Source organism: Plectropomus leopardus, chromosome 17 (genome assembly GCF_008729295.1).
Source record: "Plectropomus leopardus isolate mb chromosome 17, YSFRI_Pleo_2.0, whole genome shotgun sequence".
NCBI classification, from domain to species: domain Eukaryota; kingdom Metazoa; phylum Chordata; class Actinopteri; order Perciformes; family Serranidae; genus Plectropomus; species Plectropomus leopardus.
In genome coordinates, this window is record NC_056479.1 from 26413206 (window position 1) to 26435969 (window position 22764).

General features: G+C 37.9%; 1 protein-coding gene across 1 annotated transcript; it reads left to right on the top strand.

The window, feature by feature from the left end:
• Positions 1-4075: 4075 nt before the first annotated feature.
• gucy2ca (guanylate cyclase 2Ca) lies at positions 4076-21736 on the top strand. The gene is made up of 27 exons (XM_042505477.1): positions 4076-4286; positions 5996-6111; positions 7359-7426; positions 7517-7738; positions 7838-7956; positions 9174-9273; positions 9378-9489; positions 9586-9730; positions 10499-10584; positions 10663-10780; positions 11013-11094; positions 11400-11493; positions 11876-11938; positions 12047-12118; positions 12587-12691; positions 14272-14358; positions 14633-14765; positions 14857-14994; positions 15635-15723; positions 15860-15951; positions 16755-16913; positions 18093-18285; positions 19151-19325; positions 20338-20436; positions 20576-20670; positions 20859-20935; positions 21311-21736. Exons 1-27 carry the CDS (start codon positions 4076-4078, stop codon positions 21516-21518), a joined length of 3258 nt encoding a protein of 1085 aa, XP_042361411.1. The 3' UTR covers positions 21519-21736.
• The last annotated feature ends 1028 nt before the right edge of the window (positions 21737-22764 follow it).

Here is a 22764-nt window from a genome sequence, read left to right on the forward strand (position 1 = left end):
TACATAATCTACATTGTGGGAATAATTTTTGCCATGGATTAAAATAGCATCAGTACCAATGTTAACTGGTTTGCATCAATGGGGTTTTGCATTTCCTTGTTCCATATGCACCACATGTACATTGAATAATTCACTCAAACTCAAAAGGACGTTGTTTTATTGCAGCAATAAATGCTAAATTCCACACGTCATGGGCAACCTTTTATATACCTGTAATTCATCCTGGCAGATATATTGTTCTTTAAAATACAGTTCTATTGGGATTTAATAATAAATGTCAGAGTTTGTATGGGGTCAAGGGGGTGACAAACTTAGTGAGATTAATAATAAATCAACATCAGACAACTCATAAGGATAATTATGCCTAATAAATGCATGTTTTTTTACCTCAATCCCTTTCCTTCATATGTGTGAGCATGTGTATGAATGTGCATATGTGTGTGGCAGACCTGCTGACCCACTTGTTTGGGTGCTTTGTGAGTTGAGTTGAAGGCCCCCATTAAAGGCCCTCTTATCTTACTTCATGCGGAGAGGAAAGTGCATTGTCCATTTTCTCAGATCAACAATAACAGCCACTGTTAACAGCATTGAGTTGCTATTAAACAGCATGATGAGACAATAAAACAGAGTTCTGTTCCTCTTTACACTTTATCATTTCCTCTGCCTGATAAAATGCCACGGTGTGTTGAGACGGAAAGCTTCTTCACATGAAGCTGTAATGGAACTAAATGGCTGTGTGCCCCAAGCCAACCGTGCTATTACGACGTCAGATGTGTGTGTTTGTTTAAGACGTTTACGACCCTGTAAGGTGGCCGACAGACAGGAAGCTGAGTGATGATGCACTGTACTGGAAAGACACAAGTTTTGTTTGGAAATGTTGAGTCCAAAAGGTTGTGTGTCCAAACAGCAGAGCTTTTACGCTGTGAAATCTAATTTTACTAGACAAAACCTTGAAAAATTAAATATAACTATTGATCTTAATTTATGTTTATTTATGTATAAATATCTGTTAAGTTTCCTTTATTGTGCTATGTATCTGTAAGCTGCTGGTTGCAAACTAGTTTTCTTAAACATGTTAACAAAATAAAACTTGCAGATCTTCTTACTTCATCATTAACAAAATCCCCTTTGTAATGTTCAAGTTAAGTCAGACTAATTTGGTTTACCGAAGTTTTAGGTTGCAACAACTTTACAAAATTAAGTAAATACAGATTAATGTCAATTAAACTGAACACTTAGATAAAGATAAAGTAGACATAAATTAACATTTAGAGATATATTTACTTTCAGGGTAATGGGTTTCCAAGGTTTTTTTTTAAAGAAAGATCAACTTGACAGATTTTACAGTGTATTAGGGTGTCTGCAGGTACTTAAAAAGTCTTAAAATCAATTATGTGATGTCTTAATTGTCACAAACATTTGATCCAATTTCGTTTATTTCAAATGAGTTAAGCTCTTTTGTATGGAAATGCATTTATCTTCTGTTTCAAATCTTTAAACCTAAAACTGAACCTAGCACTGGCTTTTTTTTTTTTTTTTTTACCTATTTACACATACCTGTCTGCAAAATGTAAATTAACCTATCTCACTCTAATAATCATACTCCCACCTAAAACCCTCCTCAGCACAGGAATGCATATACTTATACTTAGCAATATACTTGCAATGCTTGAATAAGAGAAATATAGTCTTAAATTTGTTTAGTTTAAATTTGTGTAGTTAAAATTATCTTGAAAAAGTCTTTAAGAGAATTCAGTTTAAGAGTCTGATGCCTGAAAACACCTCATCTTAGAGTGATGATATGTGACATCCTATAGAAACCAAGCTCACAACTGTCGCTTCCACAGGTGTCATGTAAATAAAGTTTTTATCTGAATGATAATTCTTTAAGCTCATCCTATCAGATGAGTGCATAAAACAGTGTGAGGCAGACAATCCAATCATGGAGTGATAAAAGATCACACAAGCAAGATTTAGGACTGAAAATAGGATAACAGTATCCTTTTAGACAATGTGTCACATAGTAGATTGATACTGAGACAACAGATCAAAATATAAAAATACTTTAAAACCTGTAAATGACACAGCAAGCTCATGTAAAAACTTATGTTAATAATGATTAAGGTAATTGTTTGATTAGAGTATTTATTTTGTGTATGCTAATCAATGATTACATCCAAAATCTAAGATTACATGATATTACATCAGTTTGATAAGTTGGTGACTGTTTAAATGCCATAAATCAGGATGCTGTTATCAGCTGTGTGGCTGAACTTGATTTGTACTGGGAAGTCAGAATTTCCAAGTTCCCAGTCAGAAATTCCAAGATAAAAGGAGGGATTTTTTTTAAAAAAAATTGAAAATAAAGCCGAATATCACTTTGAAAATGAAGTCTAAACTGCCAGAACAAATCCAGAATTTCACAATCATGGTGGAGGAAAAAAAAAAAACAGCCTTCAGTGTCAGCGCTTATGGCTGCCTCCACAAAACACCTCGTACAGATGAACTGGTGAAATTGTACTTCACAATTTTAGAGTTTTAGTAACAAGGAATTCATCTCTCTTTTAGCACATAATCACAGGATTTTACTACCAGGCAACAAAAATTACATTTGCTCAGAAGGAGACACCACACAAAGTTGGAAGAGGTGGCTGCACCTGCACAAACTGAAATAGCTGGCATGGACAATAGCGTAAATGTTTTAAAAGTAAGGTTTTAGTAAAAAATGCATGTGCTTGGGATGTACTGATCATGCTACTGGCTAAATGAGACTTAGATTATACTACACGGGTTGTGTGATGGTTTGTTAACCAATGTTATGTTTTGCTGTTGTTAAATGTAGCCCCCTTTTACTTCAGTTTATCAAAAATTTTCCTTGTTTTTCAATACTTTGTTCCTCTTAGAGGCACCGACAAAAATAAAGGTTACTTCAAGACTTCAAAATTACACAAGTAAGAATATACGTTAAATATATATTGATCATTTTGTGGGTGAGTTATTCCTTTAACTGCTACTTCAGTGGCTCTTGCATCCAAACGAATGAAATAAACATGTTTTTTTTGTGTTGTATTGTAAGGATTAAATCTGGTTTTCTCAAAATGAGGTGACGCTGGTTTACGAGCAGTTTGACAAAGACTTTTATTGGCTTAATCCACCCTGCTTTTATAGCAGACAATATTTATCAGCTTCACAAGCCACTTTTATGGCCTCCTGTGACCTTTGCCCCTTTCACTATGAAAGCTTTCCCCCGCCTCTGCTTCGAACAAAGAGTCTAAAGAACATACTAGATTGTGTTAAAAAGAGGGCAAAATATTAGTTAAACTGATTCCACTGTCTATGATTTTTTGTAACCAGTCTACAGGTCATGACTACTATTGATCTACTGTCAAATGAACAGCTAGCAAAATATGCTGCTGTATTGTTTTTTTTTGTACATGTGATGCTATTACGGAAATGACTATTCACTCCAGAAATGGAGATGGAAGAATAATCTTTGATGATATTCAGATAGGATATAAAATGAAGAGGCAAATCCAAACTTGGTGTTTACAAACATGATGAATTATGATATCAATATGTTTCTCAGCGAGGTGTCAGTTCAGATGGAGTGTGGGAGTCTTTCCTGCCCTTCCCTCCCTCTGACTGGTGCACCGACTGTCACTTGACTGTTGTTCATTAACGTCTGGAGGACAGGTAGACCTGCCCGTACCAAGCTGGAGGATTATTGATCTCAGGCTTTCACTAGGGGAAACGACTGGTGTGAAAGCTGCATTTTTTTGTCAACCTGCATTTTCTCACTGTAAGTGGTTCGGTGCAAAATTTCAGACTAACGTTTATTGCCTTCTCTAATCTGGATGCTGGACACCGAATCAAGAGACAGTGGAATTTCTGCTTAGTCACTGAAGAACTGCGTTCACTTCTCTTTTTTTGGACTTATGTCATCACCGGAGTGGATCTGTTATAAAAACCTGCCTTGAGACATTTTGTTAATCTAAACAGGGTCATATATTTTTTTCTGACATGTAGAAACTGTGGACAAAATTCTGCGAGAAACAAGAAAATCTCAAGTAGCAAGATGTACAGATTGCACAGTTTACTTTACCTGGGAGTGCTGATAATGGCGGTGGTGGCCAACAAGATGCTGGAAGACTGTTTGAGATCAAACAGCGAATACAACATGAATGTGGTGCTGCTGGAAGACAACACTTATGAGTGGAGTATGCCGTATGTGCGGAATTTAGTGGAACAAGCCATTGCGAAGGACAAGGAGGAGAACGAAAGGCATGGTACGGACAAGATTAGGCTTAATGGACATTACAGAGAATAACAATTTGATATAAGCTACAAAACACATTGTTTTGCAGAAAAAAAACACTAACAAAACAAAAACTTGAGAATCTGTCTTGGCTGTCAGAAGGGGCCTCTGTAAATTTGATGAGGTGAATAATATGACTGAACATCAGTTTTAGAAATCTGCAAGTCAAGTAGTACTAGCTCTTACAAAACCTTTAAAATGGACAACTACATGTCAAAATGGCTGGTAATGAATGTATGAACTAGTTTCTCTGCCATTGAGTAAGAGTACCTCACCACTGTTGTGTAAATGATAGAAAAAAAGGCTGAAAATAATAAGAATTTAAATGTTAAATTAAATTCAGCCCAGGATTTCTTCCACTTTATCATTAAGGATGAGGTCTTTTCGATTTGGGTCATTTTAGACTTTTTTCCCTCTTTTGCTAGATGAAGATGTTTACAGATATTTAAAAACAACAACAAAAAAAATGGATTCACAAAATGATTAAGCTTCTTGATTCAAATTCAAATTGATTGACTTTCATTTTATCAGCGCTTGAACGACGTATAGCCGGTGTGCTGGGTTTCTTCTTCTGTCCTTGTCAGTTTTTGATAGTCAGTATTTAGGATACATTGTTGATGGTATCAAATAGTCCAGTAGCCAGAAGAAAATGTTGGCATCGTTTGTTTATGCAAACCACAAATATGTTACATTTGCACATTTTATATGTATCATATGCTGAGTTTGTGACTGGGAGGTGGAAGGGATGGTGGATGGCGTCCCTGCCAAGCTTCAGACCACTGTCCGAAACTAACAAACTACCAAACCAGGGGTGATTTATCGAGTCATTGCTGTGTTTCTAGCAGCTTTTTAGGCCACTAACAAGGGTGACACTGTGTGGTTTTTCTACTGTGAATAGCGCTTACAAAAAGTAAGGGGAGAGAGAGGGGATGACATGCTGCAAAAGGCCCCAGGCAGGAGTCAAACCTGAGGGCCGCTGCGTCAAGGACACTGCCTTCATTCATGGGGTGTATCCACTCAGCCACCAACGCCCCAAAGTGATTGTTTTCAAATGTGATCTTTTCACCTTCACCATAACAGTAATCTTTGTGAATGAACCTAACCACAGCTAAATTACATGCTGTTTCAACCAATTCGCTGCATAATCGTGTGCAAATGTAACAAAGCTCCAGTTTGCAGACACATACTATGCAATCTTTTTTTGCCATTTGGGTTGAAATAACACAAGCCTCCTTCATATGCAGTCTGTGTGTGTGGAGAAGGTCTGGGGTTCCTGACCTCCAGCTGGAAACCACTGGAACAAACTTCTGTTTCTCAAATGCTTGAATGCATTTTTGGAAATTACAATTTGATTTCCTGTTAACCAAACTTACACGTGACTTTACAATCTTTTATTTGTAAGACATAGTTAAGATGACGTATTATTTACAATTATAACCCACGATGAGCTCAGTCAGTGTAGTCAGAGGACAGTCATCTTATTGTCAGATGTAACTCTTTGTAATGTTTTGTATTATTGCATAATCTAAATTTAATTCCTGAAATTCTCTGTGGAAGAAATCAAAGACTAAATTCACACAGAGCGCAATAAAGTCAGTATATCTTATCTTGACAGCCCAAAGAGATTAATGAGTTCATTTTTTGATATTAATAACTCTTATCTTCTTTCCATGACCCAAGATATTCATAACTTCACGTTGAAGGCTACCTACAATGGGTTCAACACCACCATGTACTACCGGCAGGGCTGTGGGAGCAGCACCTGTGAGGGAGTGGCAATACTCAAGGAGCTGCATGTGAGTGTCAAAAGATGTCTGTATTTTTTACTTCCTTTATTGTGAAATACGGTGAGAACAGAAAAAGCAAGGGCTTCGGTGTCGCTAGAATGATACCGGGGCAGCCTTTTGCATCATGCCTTGATGCAAAGGGGTCAGCAGTGAGGTTTAGGCAACAAAACTATGGCTAGGGATATATGTTGTTAAAAATAAACAGACAGCTTTTGCACAAACGCAGCTGGAGAGGCAGCGGTGCGTCACTTTTAAACACCCGGCTAACAGTGACTCAAATGCAGCAACAGATGTTGTCTGAAGGTCTCGGACACCGATCTCCTTGGTCAGAGTCTGGTATTCCTTTGATCTCTCCACCTTCACTCTCACACATCATGTACTGACTTTCATGCTCTTTAAACTATGCTCATTGCTCTGAGTTTCTGATAATGATGTGGATGGGTTTTCACGGGAGATGATGGAAATTGTGGTGCGTCTCACAAAGATGCTAAACACTGTCCGAGCGAGGTATTTTGATGCCCTTGGAGTAAGACCAAGCTGCTTTGTTGATAAGCTGTGGTTACAGCAAGAACAAGTTCCCCTTTTTGTGGGATAGTTTATTATCTCTAGGTTATCCTTTAGCTGGCACAGCTGCATGTCTATTGCTCAATCACTGGATGATTATCTTAGCTCACTTAAGTGCAAAAATAACCTTTCAGTCATAAGTCTTTCAGTCAAAACATTGCTAGTTTAAAATGCTGATAGGCACTTCTAGCCAGGAGACTTATTCTCTACAATTGGAAGTCTGAAAAGCCCCATCATTCATAAATTGGATCAAAGAAATGTTATCTTTATTTTTACCTTTATCTTCAAGGGTGTCCAGGAAGAGTTGATTGTGTGTGCTTCCCTGTGTATGTGTATATTTACTGAAAAACATCTAAATATTTTTTTAAAAATGCTGATGGGAGGAAACATTTTTAAAACAGCAAAAGTCAATTTTAGCTGTAGGTGCTTCACAGACAATGATCAACCAACTCTCTGCAAATTCACCATGTTGCAACAACAATATCACCATTGCAGGTGTTGCCATCATTGTAGTCGAGATGCCAAGATGCAAATATCTCCACCAATAGAAAAATGCTATTTTCTTCAGTGCCCTCTTTAAGTGTGATATCTGACCCCTTGCTGTGGTGGTGCTGTGGTTCCACACAGTAAGTGAAACTCTTTTCATGCCTTTGTGATGACAGAATAACTGCATACACTGTATCTTTCTGCAGACTGGTGGTGATATTGGATGCGTCATGCTTGGGCCTTCCTGCACTTATGCCACCTTCCAGTTAGTGGAGTGAGTGTAGCTCTGTTTCTCTCTATGTATCAACCACCAAACAACTGACTGATTTCTGACTTTTCAACACCCCTCTGTTATCTACCTCAGCGATGAAATTGGCCTGAGCCTGAGCATTCCTGTCATCTCTGCTGGGAGCTTCGGCCTCTCTTGTGACTATAAGCCAAAACTGACCCGAATGCTGCCTCCTGGACGCAAGATCGCAGACTTCCTCGTGAACTTTATGAATGAAACCTTGCCATTTAAGACTGAAATTTGGGAGCAGGTCTATGTCTACAAGAGGTCCGGCAACGAACCCGAGGACTGCTTCTGGTGAGACAACACAGCTTGCAATTCACCTGACTGACCTCTACCTTCATTCAGCATCACAGCATGTGTCACTGTTTGTTCCATCTCTTTGCTTTGCCACAGGTACATCAATGCACTGGAGGCACCCTCTGCTGATTTTGCCACACTTACAAGCAGAAAGATGCTGCGAGGAGAAGACGAGTTGGAGGATGCGCTCAAAGCTAAGAAAAGATACAGCAACAGTGAGTATTCTCCTAGTTTTTTAAAATTTACATCGCAGTGCATTTAGTATTTCCTCCGAGGTGTTATTCCTCCAACAAAGTTTGAAAACCAAATGATGTTGACCTGAAAAACATCACTTAATATTTACACTTATCTAATCAGAACAGTCACAGCAATAGTGTGCATGGAGTAAACAGAAAACAAGACAAGGTCAAAACCTAAAATATGGCTTGACCATGTCAGGGTCAGTGTGCTCAATTGTGGCCATATTATTACAGAGATACTCAAGTGTGTCTAGAATGTGAGTTCATGGATATAAAATGCTCATCTGCAATTTTCTGTGGTCTCATAAGTATTTGTTCTTGAAGCGCATTGAAGTACCATAATATTGGACACCCTCGTATCGCTCTGTGCACAAAATGCGCTTTTCAAAATAAAGCTTTAAAAAATATTATACATTAATATTATTTTCTACTTCCAACAACAGTCGTAAGCATGAATATCAGATATTGATTAATTTTCATATTTTTAACCCTTTTAATGTCAGGTTTTTCTCATGATGCCACTATGTTTTAGATGATGACATGAATGCCAGCTCCAGCCAGTCTGTATCTGACTCATCACATTGTACATTCTAACATTGAAATACTGTAAACAGTATTTCAAAAAAGAGTTGTGTTGTATGCAGTGGTGGAGGGAGTATTTAGATCATTTACTTAATTAAATGTAGTTATACCACACTTTAGGATACTCTGTTTCCTGCACTGAAAATATTAAAGTAAAATTACGATCACAAAAATGTATTCAAGTTTTAAATGAAAAAAACTTTCACTTATTAAGACAATTAAAATAAGTTCTCATTTTTTAGAAATTGAAGCCATTTTTTTCATGAAAGATAACTTAAACAATCATCAAAATAGTTGACAAATAATTTTCTAATCAACCAACTAATTGTTTCAGCTGCACTTTTATATTTTGATATGATTTTTGTGCAAAATAATCTCAATTTATAAAGTAACTAGTGACTGAATTTGTCCAGTAATTGTAGTTGTAAACAGAACAATACTTCCCTCTGAAGTGTAGTGGAGTAGAAGTAGAAAGTGGCATTAGATCAAAATACCCAAAGTAAAAGTAAATAAAGTAAATATACCAAGTTACCTTCCACCACTGCTTAATTTTAGAGTACACCTCAAACATTTTCCTTCATGTTACAGTGAAACTGATTTATTTATTTCAGTTTTCATCTTATGTGGGAGCCCTAAAGATGTCATCGCAATAAAGGAGAAAGCGGGACAGATCCACGAGGACATCATGTTCATTCTCCTTGATATTTACAAGTAAGCCTCTCTATGATTTTATATACCTGTATACCTAAAAAAAACCTGGAAAGATTTGACAATTCACAAAAAGTTTACAGCAGACACCCTTTACCTTTCCCCAGCCCAGAGTATTATATCAACACAACCTCTGTTAAGGGTATGGAGAATGTAGTGGTGGTCACTTTGCCACCGAGGAACTACACTAATGGAGCACACACAGCATACAACGACACGGTGAGAAGCACCTCAAACACCCCAAAAAGACTGTTAAGGAAACAGGTTCTGCATTACTCTTTGACCCTTCTGACTGTGTTTCTATCTAATGAGCAGATCAACGACTATGTGGCTGGGTACCATGATGGGGCTCTGCTGTTTGGCAAAGTGCTCAGAGAGACGATCCTCAATCAGCGACGTAACAGGGGATCCTACGATGTGCCTCTGAGTTACAACCCTTTTGGAAACGTCTCCTTTGATGGTGTGTATGATCGCTGACAATTCAAGATAAGCAACACAACAAGTGGAGGAATAATTAAAGTGAAAAATAAATTTGATTAAACCTTATCCAAACAGAGATATCATGAGGTGTTACAGATAAGTGGGATGCAGCCCGCATAGGTGAGGATGTAGTGATGCCAAAATGAAGGACTGCTTAGGACAGTTCTTGTATACTCCAGCCCAAATGTCAAGGGTTAGAGCAGTGACCTGCCTGAGTGCAGCAGAAAAACACATTAGACCACAACACAGGCAAACACAGTGGCTGGGGTCAACAAAGCTGCAACCTCCACGGAAAAATAAATCCAGACAGACATCGAGAAGGCCCCACCACCTCTCCTACATTGGAGTTACAGTTGTTTAGCCCCTTTTTGTTGTTGTTTTGTGTCTCTTTGTTGTCTTGGCAAATCTCTGTCTGTTTTTGTGTTGCTTTGTTGTCATTTTCAATCACTCAGTGGTTGATTTGTGTGTCTTTGTTGTCACTTTGTGTCTCTGTGGTGGTTTTGCCCATTTTCATAGTGGTTGTGAGTTTCTTTGTGTCTCTTGGCATCACTTTCTAGTGGTTTTGTGTCTTTTTGAAGTCTTTTTGTAGATATATTTTCATCAGTGGTCATTTTGATTCTCTTTGTAGGTGACGTAATGTTTGCAATAAACATTTTGTGGCAGATACAATTTCAGTACAATTACCTTGTAATTATTCCGTTACCAGGAAATAAAAAATGTTGTGTTCATGTGTGTTATCTCTAAACAGGTCTGGGAGGACACTATGTGCTTGATGAGTACGGTGACAGAGATGTAAACTTCTCTTTAATTTACACGTCGACTGTCACTGGGAAGGTGAGACGACTGTCCACTCATTAATTGCACAGTCAATGTCAGCCTTGGTTTTTATACTCTGCCTCTGTCTCTCTCCAGTACGAAACCCTGTCAGTGTTTGATACTTCAAGAAATACAACCATATCGATGACTGCGGACCCTGCCCTGCTCTGGAATGGTCACCTGCCTAACGACGTGCCTACTGTGCCGTCAGATGGTAATACACACAAATACACACAGATAGCGTAGAGGTGGTGTGAACAGCACTGTCGCTTCACTATAGCCTGAAGACTGTTAACTCCTTACAGCACAGTTTTATATCGTCAAAGCATAGTTTTTGTTTGTGCAAGTGACTTCCCATGCAGGGTTCCTGCAGAGATAATGAAACATTAAAGTCTTAAGATATGATCTAGAAATATAGTGTGATTTTGTTGTGTGTGTGCTTCTAGGTTTAAATATGCAGGATGTGATTGTGATTGTTCTGAGTCTCAGTGTCGTCGTGGTGACAGTCATCGCTCTCATCTTCTACAGGTAAACAGCAGACAGCTATCACAGCTGTATCACACTTTAGCATCAGTAAAGCTGATTTTGACAAGACAAAGCATCAGTCGCTGCATTCAAAGAACAGAAAATCCAACTGTTCTGGCCAGATTGTAAATTGCTGGCTACATTATTTTGAGTGAGAAAATGTATATGATGCTGGATCTAGGATAGGCAGTTTTAACTGAAGCTCTGGAAATTGAAAGACCAGAGGAATGAGCGCTTTCTCCACATTCACATTCTGTCTTTGTTTTTGTTTGTATTTACTCTGTTTGTGTGTTTATGTGTAACGTTAGGCAGAACAGGAAGGAGCGTCTCATGCAGAAGAGGTGGTCTCACATCCACCCGCATCTGATTGCTCCGCTGGATGAGAAGGAGGTCTCTTTGAAGGTAAACTGCCTCATCAGTCAACACCTTCCTGTATGACAGAAGTCAGCAAGCTTTTCCATGATGAGCGTCAAATACTTAGATCAAAATTTATTGGTGTGCCAGCATCTTTGTTAATGCAGCAGTAATTTATTTCAATATTGTTTGTGAGAAGTTTTGGCCCCTTATAATAATCATCCACATATATAATTATATAGCATATAATGATCCCAAGGTGTAGAAAATACTCTAAGCTGCCTGATTTGTGGTACACAAATTAAGTGTTATGCTCACCTGAAAGAGAGGTGAGTAGGACAATTACATCATATAAAAAGGTGTTGAGTATTATTAATTAAAATTTGTATCACATCCAGATAAATATGTGTGTGTTGCATGTATGTAACAGATTGATGAAGATAAGAGGAAGGACAGCACCTTCTTCAGTCACAGAGGCCGCTATGACAAAAAGGTACCCACATTTTAGCTTCCAAAAATCAATATTTAGTTTTAACAAGAACAAAAAGCAACAGATCGGGTATCAGTGTTTATGTTTCTCTTATTTTTCTGTATTCCTCAGCCTGTAATCTTAAAAGAGCTGAAGCACACAGACGGAGACTTCACTGAGGACCAGAGGATTGAGCTCAACACTGTAAGAAACCACTGTGTTATTCCTCTTTTGGTCAAACTGTGTCCGTATTCTTCCGCCTGTTTTAATTTAGACATTCTTTCCCAACAGACTTTGGAAATAGATGATGCGATACTTTTATAGTCCAACTTTCTGTTAGTTTAGGAATTTCTCAGCCATGACAGTTATTTCTAACTGTCTGCACATAAAGAAATTAATCCTCCTGCTAATTAATCAGATTTTGTCTTTTGTTTTAGGAAGCGATAAAATTAAAATAATCTGAAGGAATTAGCATTTTTATCTCTAACATTATACAAAGGATGAGTCACTTAAATACATCCATGTCTGGTTTTAGATAACATACAGTTGTCATGTGTAATGGCATCGCAGGACCAGTGTTTCCAACTCTTTTTAACCCTTTGCGTCCATCTTCCTTAACCCTCCTAACCTTTTCTGTCACCTCCTCCTCACCTTCATTTCTTCATGTTTCAGCTGCTACGTATAGATTACTACAATCTGACCAAGTTCTACGGCACGGTGAAGTTTGAGTACGGTGTTTTTGGGGTGTTCGAGCTCTGTCAGAGGGGCTCCCTCAGGGTAATGGCTCACCATCACTGACACCCTCTCACAGTCTTACACTTTACATATATATCAGATCCTGTGTAAATAAGTTATTCATTTTTTTCTGTAATTCCAAAACAAATCTGATCAACTTTGTAAGATATAACACAGTCACCAGAAGAAAATGTCAGCATTGTATGTTTCTGCGAACCATGGATACGTTAACAGTTTTTATCATATCAACATTTATAAAGTGACAGTCAAGCGGGTCACTGTTTAGGACCAGCACAATAGTTAACAAGTTTGGGTCATTTTCAGCTGTGTTTGTGATGACAAAACTACGTTTTGACAAAACTATTTTCATCCCTATTGTATTAACCAAAGTGGCTATTTTTTTTTTGCAAATGTTAAGAAATTTTCAGCCGTGTTTATAACAACCAAAGTGGGTATTTTTTAACGACAGGTCGGGACCTTTCCAGCCATGCCTATGGCAAGAAAACCTGGTATTTTAAGCCCAGACATGATGTTTTCGTAACTCTAACCAAGTGTTTTTAGTGCCTAAACCTAACAAACACATTGATTACAGCGTTAAAACAACATAAAATTAAGAAATCCACACGGAAAGAACTGTAAACTTGTAACATATCTACTACATATGAAACATTAAAATGTAACATATCCATGTTTTTTAGAAAAATACAATTTCAACATTGATCCCAGTGATTGGGTCACAAAAAGGACCTTCTTATGAGACTATGTATTTTAAAGCAGATTTCGATCCACATGCAAAATATATTATGATAACAAATTTAGATATATTTGCAGCCCTATTTGAGGTATAAGGACTCTGAGCGATTTCATGTTACACATTTGTTTTGTCTTGTAACATTTTAAAACTTGGCAGACTGAAATACACCCATAGAGACCTGGCTATTTGCCATTGTAACTGTTTTTTGTTCACAATCTTTATTTTTTTCTTCTTCCTCTTGATCTGTATTTTATTCAACATTATTCTCAGTACCTTTTAAATGCATTTCAAAGCTTTTTTAAGTTCCATGGTGAATCATGCTGCACTGCATTCAACTACATTATACACTCAGGTAGTGTGATGTCTTCATATTACACAAATCAGGGTCGGGTTTTATTGCCAAGTACATTTACACATGCAAGGAATTTGACTTGGTGTTTTGGAACAAAACAATTAATACAGAGGAAGAAAAAAAAAAACTTTAAATATAATAATGTAGAAAATAAAAATATAGAATCAATGTAAAAATATAAAATAAAAAATCAAATATAAAGAACACAAAAATACGTAACATATTGCTTATGACAGAGTTGGCCTCCTTTCTGCACTGCTAACGATGACTTTACTGTTTATTTGATAAGTCGTGGACATAGTCTAAAGAGCACTAATAGCGCACTTATAAATGTACCTAATCACACATGCACGCACACACACACACACACACACACACACACACACACACACACACACACACACACACACATCTTACGTGTCTAAGTGTTGCACAGTGCCATTACTGAGTACAGCATGTAATCATAGCAGTAAAAATAATAAAACATGAACTTCTTTATCTGTTTTTCCCCCTCAGTACATTCTGAATGACCGGATCTCTTACCCTGATGAAACCTTCATGGACATGGAGTTTAAGATATCAGTCATGTATGACATAGCAAAGGTATTTGTTTGTGTTAGAAAAGTTTTTGTGCGTTTGTCATTTATTCAATCACTTTCTCCTCTTAATTGAGGATTTATTTTCCTTCTGTGATTTTTATTTAAATTCAATAGTGTGTCACGGTCTTGATTTATTTCATGTGTAATTATGATAATCAGTTTCCTCTGTGTATTTACTAAAGCTTACTCACAGTACATTTAAAGGAGTTTAGGGGGATACAACAACTCTGTGTAACCGTCCTGCTCATTTCTGTCTTCCTGCTTTATATCCTCCACAGGGCATGTCATATCTCCACTCCAGTAACATTGAGGTCCACGGTCGCCTTAAGTCCACTAACTGTGTGGTTGACAACCGCATGGTGGTCAAGATCACTGACTTTGGCTGTCACACCATCCTGAGCCCAGGCAGAGGTGAGATTAAGTGTTTCGTTATCCCTAAGGCTGATTATTGATCTGAACACTGAGAATAGAGTCATCCTCCTCTCCTCTCCTTTCCTCTCAGACGTGTGGACCGCTCCAGAGCATCTTCGGAAAGACGGGGTGTCTCAAAAAGGCGATGTCTACAGCTACGCCATCATTGCTCATGAGATTGTAATGAGGTGGACTCCATTCTTCACACAGTACTGCTCTGATCCTGCAGGTAGGCCTGGATAATTTGGCACTCTGTGACACTGTGATAAGCAATGACAGCAAGTACAAGACACTTTACAAAAATATTGAATTGAAATGAGTGGGAAGAAGTGCAAACCTATTAAATCCCACCCCTTCTCCATCAGTTATTGAAAAATAATTGACTGGCTTCCATTTTAAGATAATTTAAATCTCCTTAAACTATAAACTATATGTAACTATATATAAACTACACACCATACAGACCATATATAACTATATGAAAACATAATTACCTTGTTGTTTACAGAAAAAGAGGAAGAGATAGAGAAAGGAAATACAAAATAATACAAAAAAGTACAAAACAATAATCCCTGCAAACACCTAGTGACTGTCAATCCCCTTCTGTGCTCATGTATTTCATGACAATGATATCCTTGTACATCTTTTTAAATTGGCTCATGTTTGAACATTGCTTCAACCTAATCTTTAAATTATTCCATAATTTTGACGCCACAGATTGAAATACAAAAACTTTTCATAGCTGTTTGCATCCTCTTTGGATGTTAATGCAGATGCTTTTTGACCATGCAGCTACCATAGACTAAATAATCATCTTCAACTCTTAGTCCTGCTCTTGTTGATTTTCTTAATGTGTTTTGATCTCTCAGAGAAGCTCCACAGAGTGCAGTATCCCAGTGGGACGAGCTACTTCAGACCAGACCTTAACTTTGACGGTGCATCTGAGAGGGACATCGAGGTGAGAGAGCCTTCAAACTGTGTGAGGGTTTATAATGTGAAGTACTTGGACTCATCAAAGTTTAATGAAAGAGACCATACACTCTTCTCCTTCTTTTTCTCTCTTTGTCCATGTGTGTGCTTCTGTTTGTATACAGCTGTTCATGCTGATAAAAACCTGCTGGGAGGAAGACCCAGAACGAAGGCCAGATTTTAAGAAAATAGAGATGACTCTGGGTAAGATTTTCAGGTATGTCATCACCACACACCAACACTTGAACAAAATATGCAGACCTCAGAACATTACACTCATACGTTTAGGGATGAAATGGTAACCAGTTTTACGATAAACCAAGGTAAAATTCCTGACTAAGTATTACCATTTTCTAATTATTATTAAAATCTTGTTTGATAACCACGCTTTGAAAACTTACAGTAAATACTCTGCAGCATCAACTAAAGTTAGCAATACACTTGACCACATACTGGCATCTTTAATGTCAATGCACACCTCATACAGTTCTCATATTTTTACATGACGTTAGTTATGTTGCTAAGTTTATGAAAATATGCAAAGAGCTGCTAATTCCATGTTGGTTTTCATATAAAACTTCCAGTGTGTGTATCAGTACTTTTTGAACATTTTCAGCAGATTTTAACATTACCAAGATAATATAATAATTTTGGGCACAACAATGAAAATATGAAACTTTCATCACGTTTCATCTTGACATACGTGTAATAAAGGCTTGTCAAGTTCTACCATGCCAAACTGGAAAAAGCAAAATCTCATGTAAAATTTGTGATTTGGAGAAGTACAAATCAAATGGACTTGACTTAACACGAGTAAAATATCAACATGTGCTCTATTAGAAGCACAGTGCCAAAACTATGAAAAACAGGGGTGTCCACTTACTTTTGGCCATATAGGTTTGTGTAGTCCTGTTCCTTGCAATGAAATCATTCCTGCTGCACTTTTCTCTTGCTTGATGTTTAATTCATTAAATGACATTAACAGTGATAGTGTTGTAATGTATTTTTCCTTTGACACAGTAACCTGCACAACCAAGCCAGTGAGACGTACATGGACAACCTGATCCGTCGCCTGCAGATGTACTCCAGGACTCTGGAGCATCTGGTGGAGGAGAGGACGTATTTGTACAAAGCTGAGAGGGACAGAGCCGATCGGCTCAACTTTATGCTACTTCCTCGGTAGGTTTAAAGTTGTACTATATCTGATAAAAGCTGATATGTTGCAGAGGAAATATGTTCAAAGCTTTTTTAAAAAGGATTTTAAATCAGATAGTAAAGCATTCACATACGCCCAAAGCAATTTGGTGTTGAGTATCTTTCCCAAGGATACTTCGGCTTGCAGACTGAAGGATTCAGGGATCAAACTGCTGATTAGTGGATAACTCGCTTTATTGCCACAACCACCCCTAAACGAATTATTTATTTGCATAGGGTCGATCATACTGACAATCCTGCAGAGAATTCACCTGACTCTGGATCTGCTTATCTGCTCGGCTTTGCTGTAGCTTTAAGTAGCTCAGTTGTGCCAGGTGAGCTGGCAGTAGCTGCAACCTTCCTTTTGCATAATGGGATTGTTGTTGGGTGTTATTTGTTAGAAAGGAAATAGTTGCCACATGAAACTGCTCACAACAAGGTCTGTGTTTTATCTTCAGTTGGTCGTGATTCCTGGACAAAAATATTGCTGTTGAGTTTTTCAAATGTACCTTTTTGGTGCTTTGAACACCACAAGCCGAGTGCCATTTATTTCTGTTATATTGGAGAGAACTCCAGGGCAGATATCTCCAATACTCGGCAACTCGCACCAAAACTGTCTGTTTGAGCAACACTTTGATTTGTGATAATGGGCTTAATAAATGAAATTGACCTGACTTGACTTGATATGTCCCTCAGGAGTTGGTGGAGACAAAAACACCTTTAAGAAGGGTGAATTCTAGACTTGAGTTTGTCAGACTGCTTAAAACATAGCTCCGAATAAATGCTAAATTTGCCCCTTTATCTGCTAGATGTGTCAATAAAGAATTGTTGAGTTTACTCATGTATATCTTTCTTTATTCCTTTACCTTTTCTGTAAGTTATTTTTATTTTCTCTGTTGTGTCTCATGTATTTATTTATGAAAAGGGATGTTTAGAAATATCTCCCATTTTTAAACAAAAAATATACAATAAGTATTCATTTGAAAACATTGTCTTTCTTTATTTTTTCCTTGGTAATAATGATCATTGTCTTTTTCCGCTATGTGGAGGCAACAAGCTCATGGCAAAGCTGTATTTAGCATGGAAGTAACTGATTGTAAGTGTAATTTTGTTAGAAACCATCACTTAACATCAGTACTTTCCTCTCTCCTTGTGCCTCCGCAGGCCAGTGGTGCTTTCACTGAAGGAAACGGGGAAAGTGAAACCAGAGCTGTTTGAGGAGGTAACCGTCTATTTCAGTGACATCGTAGGATTCACCACCCTCTGCCACTACAGCACCCCCATGGAGGTGGTCGACATGCTCAACGACATCTACAAGAACTTTGACAGCATCCTTGACCACCATGATGTCTACAAGGTACTTTATTATGAGTCCCTTATAGTCTCGCAAAAAAGGCCAAAATTTAGCGTGTCCAAGAAATGGCCAAAAATTGCATAGTATAGTATGTCGAAAAACGTCAAATTTCGACATGTCAAAAAAATGGCTGAAAATGACTTATTATAGCTCATAGAGTCGCATCATGGCATACAGTGTTGCAAAAAAGGCCAAAAATGTCAAAATTTATTATGTTGAAAAATGGCCGAAAACGACATAGTATAGTATGGCGAAAAATGTCAGTCAATGGCAAATATAAACTAAACCTAACCCAGCGTGTTGTTTTCAGGGTGATATATTAGCAAAAATGTAATAAGAATATTTTGTGTCGCCCTCCGTAGTTCCCCTACACACTTTGCAAAAAAGGAGAAGTTTTAAGATTAAGATAAATTTTAAGACTTAAGATTTTTGTTTTATTCGCATTTTGAGAACTGAGTTGAAATGTTGAAAGTTATGTGCAATTGTTAAAAAATAAACTTGGCATTCAGAGATTAAAGTTAAACTTTTGAGAATGAATTGAACTACTGGCATTAGCAAACTTAATTTTCATCATTTAGACTTTTCTCTGTGAATGCTATTAAAAAAACTTCCCAGTATAATTCTCATTGTGTGGCACTGATACTGAAAGTTTGACTTATGTCAATATGTCAATATCTATACTTAATTTTTGAATGATTAAACAAAACAAAAAAAACACCCTTCTCCTCTCATTTTTTGTTCTTATCGCTGGCCATAATACTCTTCTTTAAGAGTTTGATTGGTACTGTATTTATGACTGACTATTTTACTTTGTATTTCCTGCTTACTAAATACATTTTTATTAATAAAACTGTTTTCTGTCTCTCAGGTTGAGACAATAGGAGATGCATACATGGTTGCATCAGGTTTACCCAAACGTAACGGCGACCGGCATGCAGTGGACATCGCCAACATGGCTCTGGACATCCTGTCATTTGTAGGGACTTTTGAGCTGCAGCACCTGCCGGGTATCCCTCTGTGGATCCGTATTGGTGTGCATTCAGGTAACTGAAAGTCAGTATTTTGTAATCCTCATAAAACTCCCTCTGAATTTAGCATTGATGTACTTTATATAAATAAGAATGTATTACCTTTCTGTCACATGGTGCAGTGCTAACTGCAGAGGAAGCATTCATATGGTCCTCAAGGCACAATAATATGCGGCAAACTTACAAAGATGAGTCAAACGTATAAATAATTACCCAAATAAAGTAGATCATTTAAACAGCAAGTGGAATGTTTATTGGAAAGGACTGGGTCAGTTTTTATGGTTATATATGTGAAAATGATTTTAAAGAAAACACAGTTGATGGCATAAAACACTGTGACTATGTCAGCAATTTTACTACAAGAAAAAGGGCCAGAGTCCAGACCAGAGGATCATTCTTAACTCAGTTTTTCTTCTTGTCTGTTGAATGATACTGACATCTAGTGGCTGAATTTTGTGAATAATTACTCAAAGTGATTGCCCAAAGTTAGTCCACAAAGGACAAAGCTTTGTAATTATCATAAATGTAAAAAATTATCATAAATGTCTAAGATAAGATAAACGTATTTATCCAAAGGAAAATTGCTGTCAAGGAGTTGCAATACATAGTTGTTAGAGTGCCAAAACACATAGTGAACATATACAAAAGACTAAAATAACTTAACAGTAGGTGCAAAATAAACAAAAATGGATTGTACAGTCTAAATATATAATACATGTAGTACCAAAAACAGGCAGCAGTATGGATGATAGTGCTGGTAGTGTTACTTTTCATGGGGTTTGTCGTATCTGAGATTGTTAGTGTAAGAGTTCAAAAGTGCACGGTTGATACAGAATGTTCAATTTTATGATTGTGATATTTCCTTCAATGTCCCATTCTGTCTGATGAGTCCTGCAAAACATGGAAAATAAATAATCGCGTGTGTGAGAACTGAGAAAATAAAGAGGGAGGAGTTAAAAAATGAAAGATACATGGGAGAGTAAAATAAATTTTTATTCAATGTTTGTTTGTGTGTGATTGTGTGTAGGACCTTGTGCAGCAGGAGTGGTGGGGAACAAGATGCCACGCTACTGTCTTTTTGGAGATACGGTCAACACTGCTTCACGCATGGAGTCCACAGGCCTTCGTAAGAGACTACACACACTCTCTCTCTCACACACACACACACACACACAGGCACAATATTTGCAGTTTATGCGCTGCTACTGGTCTTACGAGAGCTAAGGGTTTGACTCTCATGATTCTTTCTAATGTCGTCTTTCTAGCTCTGAGAATTCACGCCAGCCGGTCCACCATCAACATCCTGCTGAGGACAGACCGCAAGTTTGAATATGAAAAAAGAGGAGAGACGTACCTCAAGGTTAGCTGAGCTTGCTTTGGCTTTTTATGTACTTGTCCATTCAGACATTGACATAAAATGTAAAGTGTACAGATTTTGCCTGCTGCTCTCATTTCCTCTGTGTGTGTGTGTGTGTGTGTGTGTGTGTGTGTGTGTGTGTGTGTCTGTCTGTCTGTCTGTCTGTCTGTCCATGTGTACCTGACCCACAGGGTAAAGGCAAAGAGATGACATACTGGTTAACAGGAGTGACTGGGGGAAAATACAACCTGCCAACACCACCAACAGCGTGAGTGACACATTATTTGTGATAGACTGACTCTAAACACTTCTCTTATGTAAACATTGACACTTTATGATGAAACTATTGCTTAAAGATACGCTCTCCGGCCCCTGAATCCCAACATGCCCTTCCAGCTCACTATTAATGTAAAATACAGTATGTTCGGCTACATAAAAAACTGTGAGCTTGGTTCAAATGTTGGGACTGGTACTGTAAGGAAATCAGGGAGTATGAAGCCTAAAATAACACAATTTATTGTAATTCAGTGCATAAATGAATGTATATATGATCAGTATTAATAAATCCTGTGATTATTAGCCAGACTAATGCATACCACCTTTGCATGCGTAATCTAAAATAATCGTCACGTCACCGTTTCAGAGAGAACTTCCAGCGGCTCCAGCAGGACCTGGCAGAGATGATTGTGTCGAGTCTGGAGAAGCGTGGAGTCGAGAGCGAGTGCTTCAAAAAGAGGAAGACCCTGTCCACCAAAGTCCGTCGGAGGGAGACCAACAGCAGCTTGCAGGGGGAGAGTTCGCCAGACTACTTCCACCTGGCTGTCACTGACAACCCCGGTACCTATCTCTGAAGAGGAGCTCTCCTTACAAGAAGTAGACATTGCAGAGGTGTACAGCCTGAACCTGCCTGAATCAGCAGCGCTGGGTTTCTTTGAGTGACAGTCGAGCAGCGGTGGAACTACCAGGCGTGCTAAAAGTGAGACCCTTCACCCCTCAACACCCATCTGCCTGCCACACAAAATGAACTGTTTATCAGTCTTTTCTTCTTTTTTTTGTAAAAAGGAATACTTCACCCCCCACATGATCATTTGCACGTCAGTTACTCACCTGGTGTTTCATTGAATTTGTGTGGAGAAATCTTTCTCTTGCATGCTTTCACGGTGAACAAAATAGCCAAAACTAGAGAAAATTCTTGATTAGTTGAATCTTTGGGGTCTGCAATTAACAGCAGAACTGTACTAAAACATCTGTTTACAAACTCTCACACTTGTGCAGTACAATCCAAGTCTTGTTTATCCATCTTTTCTCAGGACCAGTGTTGGGCTTGTTACCTCAAAATGTAATTTGTTATTCATTTTGTTACTCTTTTTAAAAGTCATATTATTTCTGTACATATTACTCCCTACCAACAGTATTCATGACACTACTCGTTATATTATCTTTCCGTTGCTGTGCAGAAAATTGGTAAATGCGTCCTTTCTCCTCAAATTTCAGACTTCTAATGTGCGCCTCTGTGTGAATTTCAGGGTAATTTCCAGTAAGTGCAGCTCAGGCTAGATTGCTTACGAATGATTTCTTACCGGCGGGTTCTTTTGTTGCCTGTGAGAGGTATTTTTCCCAAATTTTCCCCAAATCTGTGTGAAAAAAGGTTACTCAATATTTCATCCACAGCATATCCAACCACTTGCTTTACTGGTTCCTTTGCTTGTCGCCTGCAGCTATCTATGATGCAAATCCAGATTGGGTTATTTAGTTAGTGAAGGGCTACAGCTGTGAGGAGCGCTCACCTTTGGTGGGGTGTATTTCCATGAGCTTCATGTTGTTGTGCTGTTGGTCGTAGTGCGTGTTTCGGGAGGTTTGAGTTTACGTTTTTTGCAAAGGAAAGGATCTTAGCACCACTAATTAGAACAACGATGCTCTCGTCATCTTTCCTCATTACAAAGTCAAAGTAATTGGAATATTTGTCGTCGCTTAATTTTAGCATCTTCATCTCCTAAACTAGTTTGCTGCTTTTTGTCTTGCATGCAGAGTGATTAAGAAAATAAATCCAAATATGTGATATGATTTTTTAAATCAGTAGACGGGCTTTTGGGTAAC

Excerpts from the sequence above, each read along its gene's own strand:
- gucy2ca (XM_042505477.1), top strand. The coding sequence starts at position 4,076 with ATGTACAGATTGCACAGTTTACTTTACCTGGGAGTGCTGATAATGGCG. Across the intron at positions 11,095-11,399 it reads ATCGCTCTCATCTTCTACAG|GCAGAACAGGAAGGAGCGTC; the intron begins GTAAACAGCAGA and ends GTGTAACGTTAG. Across the intron at positions 19,326-20,337 it reads CCGTATTGGTGTGCATTCAG|GACCTTGTGCAGCAGGAGTG; the intron begins GTAACTGAAAGT and ends GATTGTGTGTAG.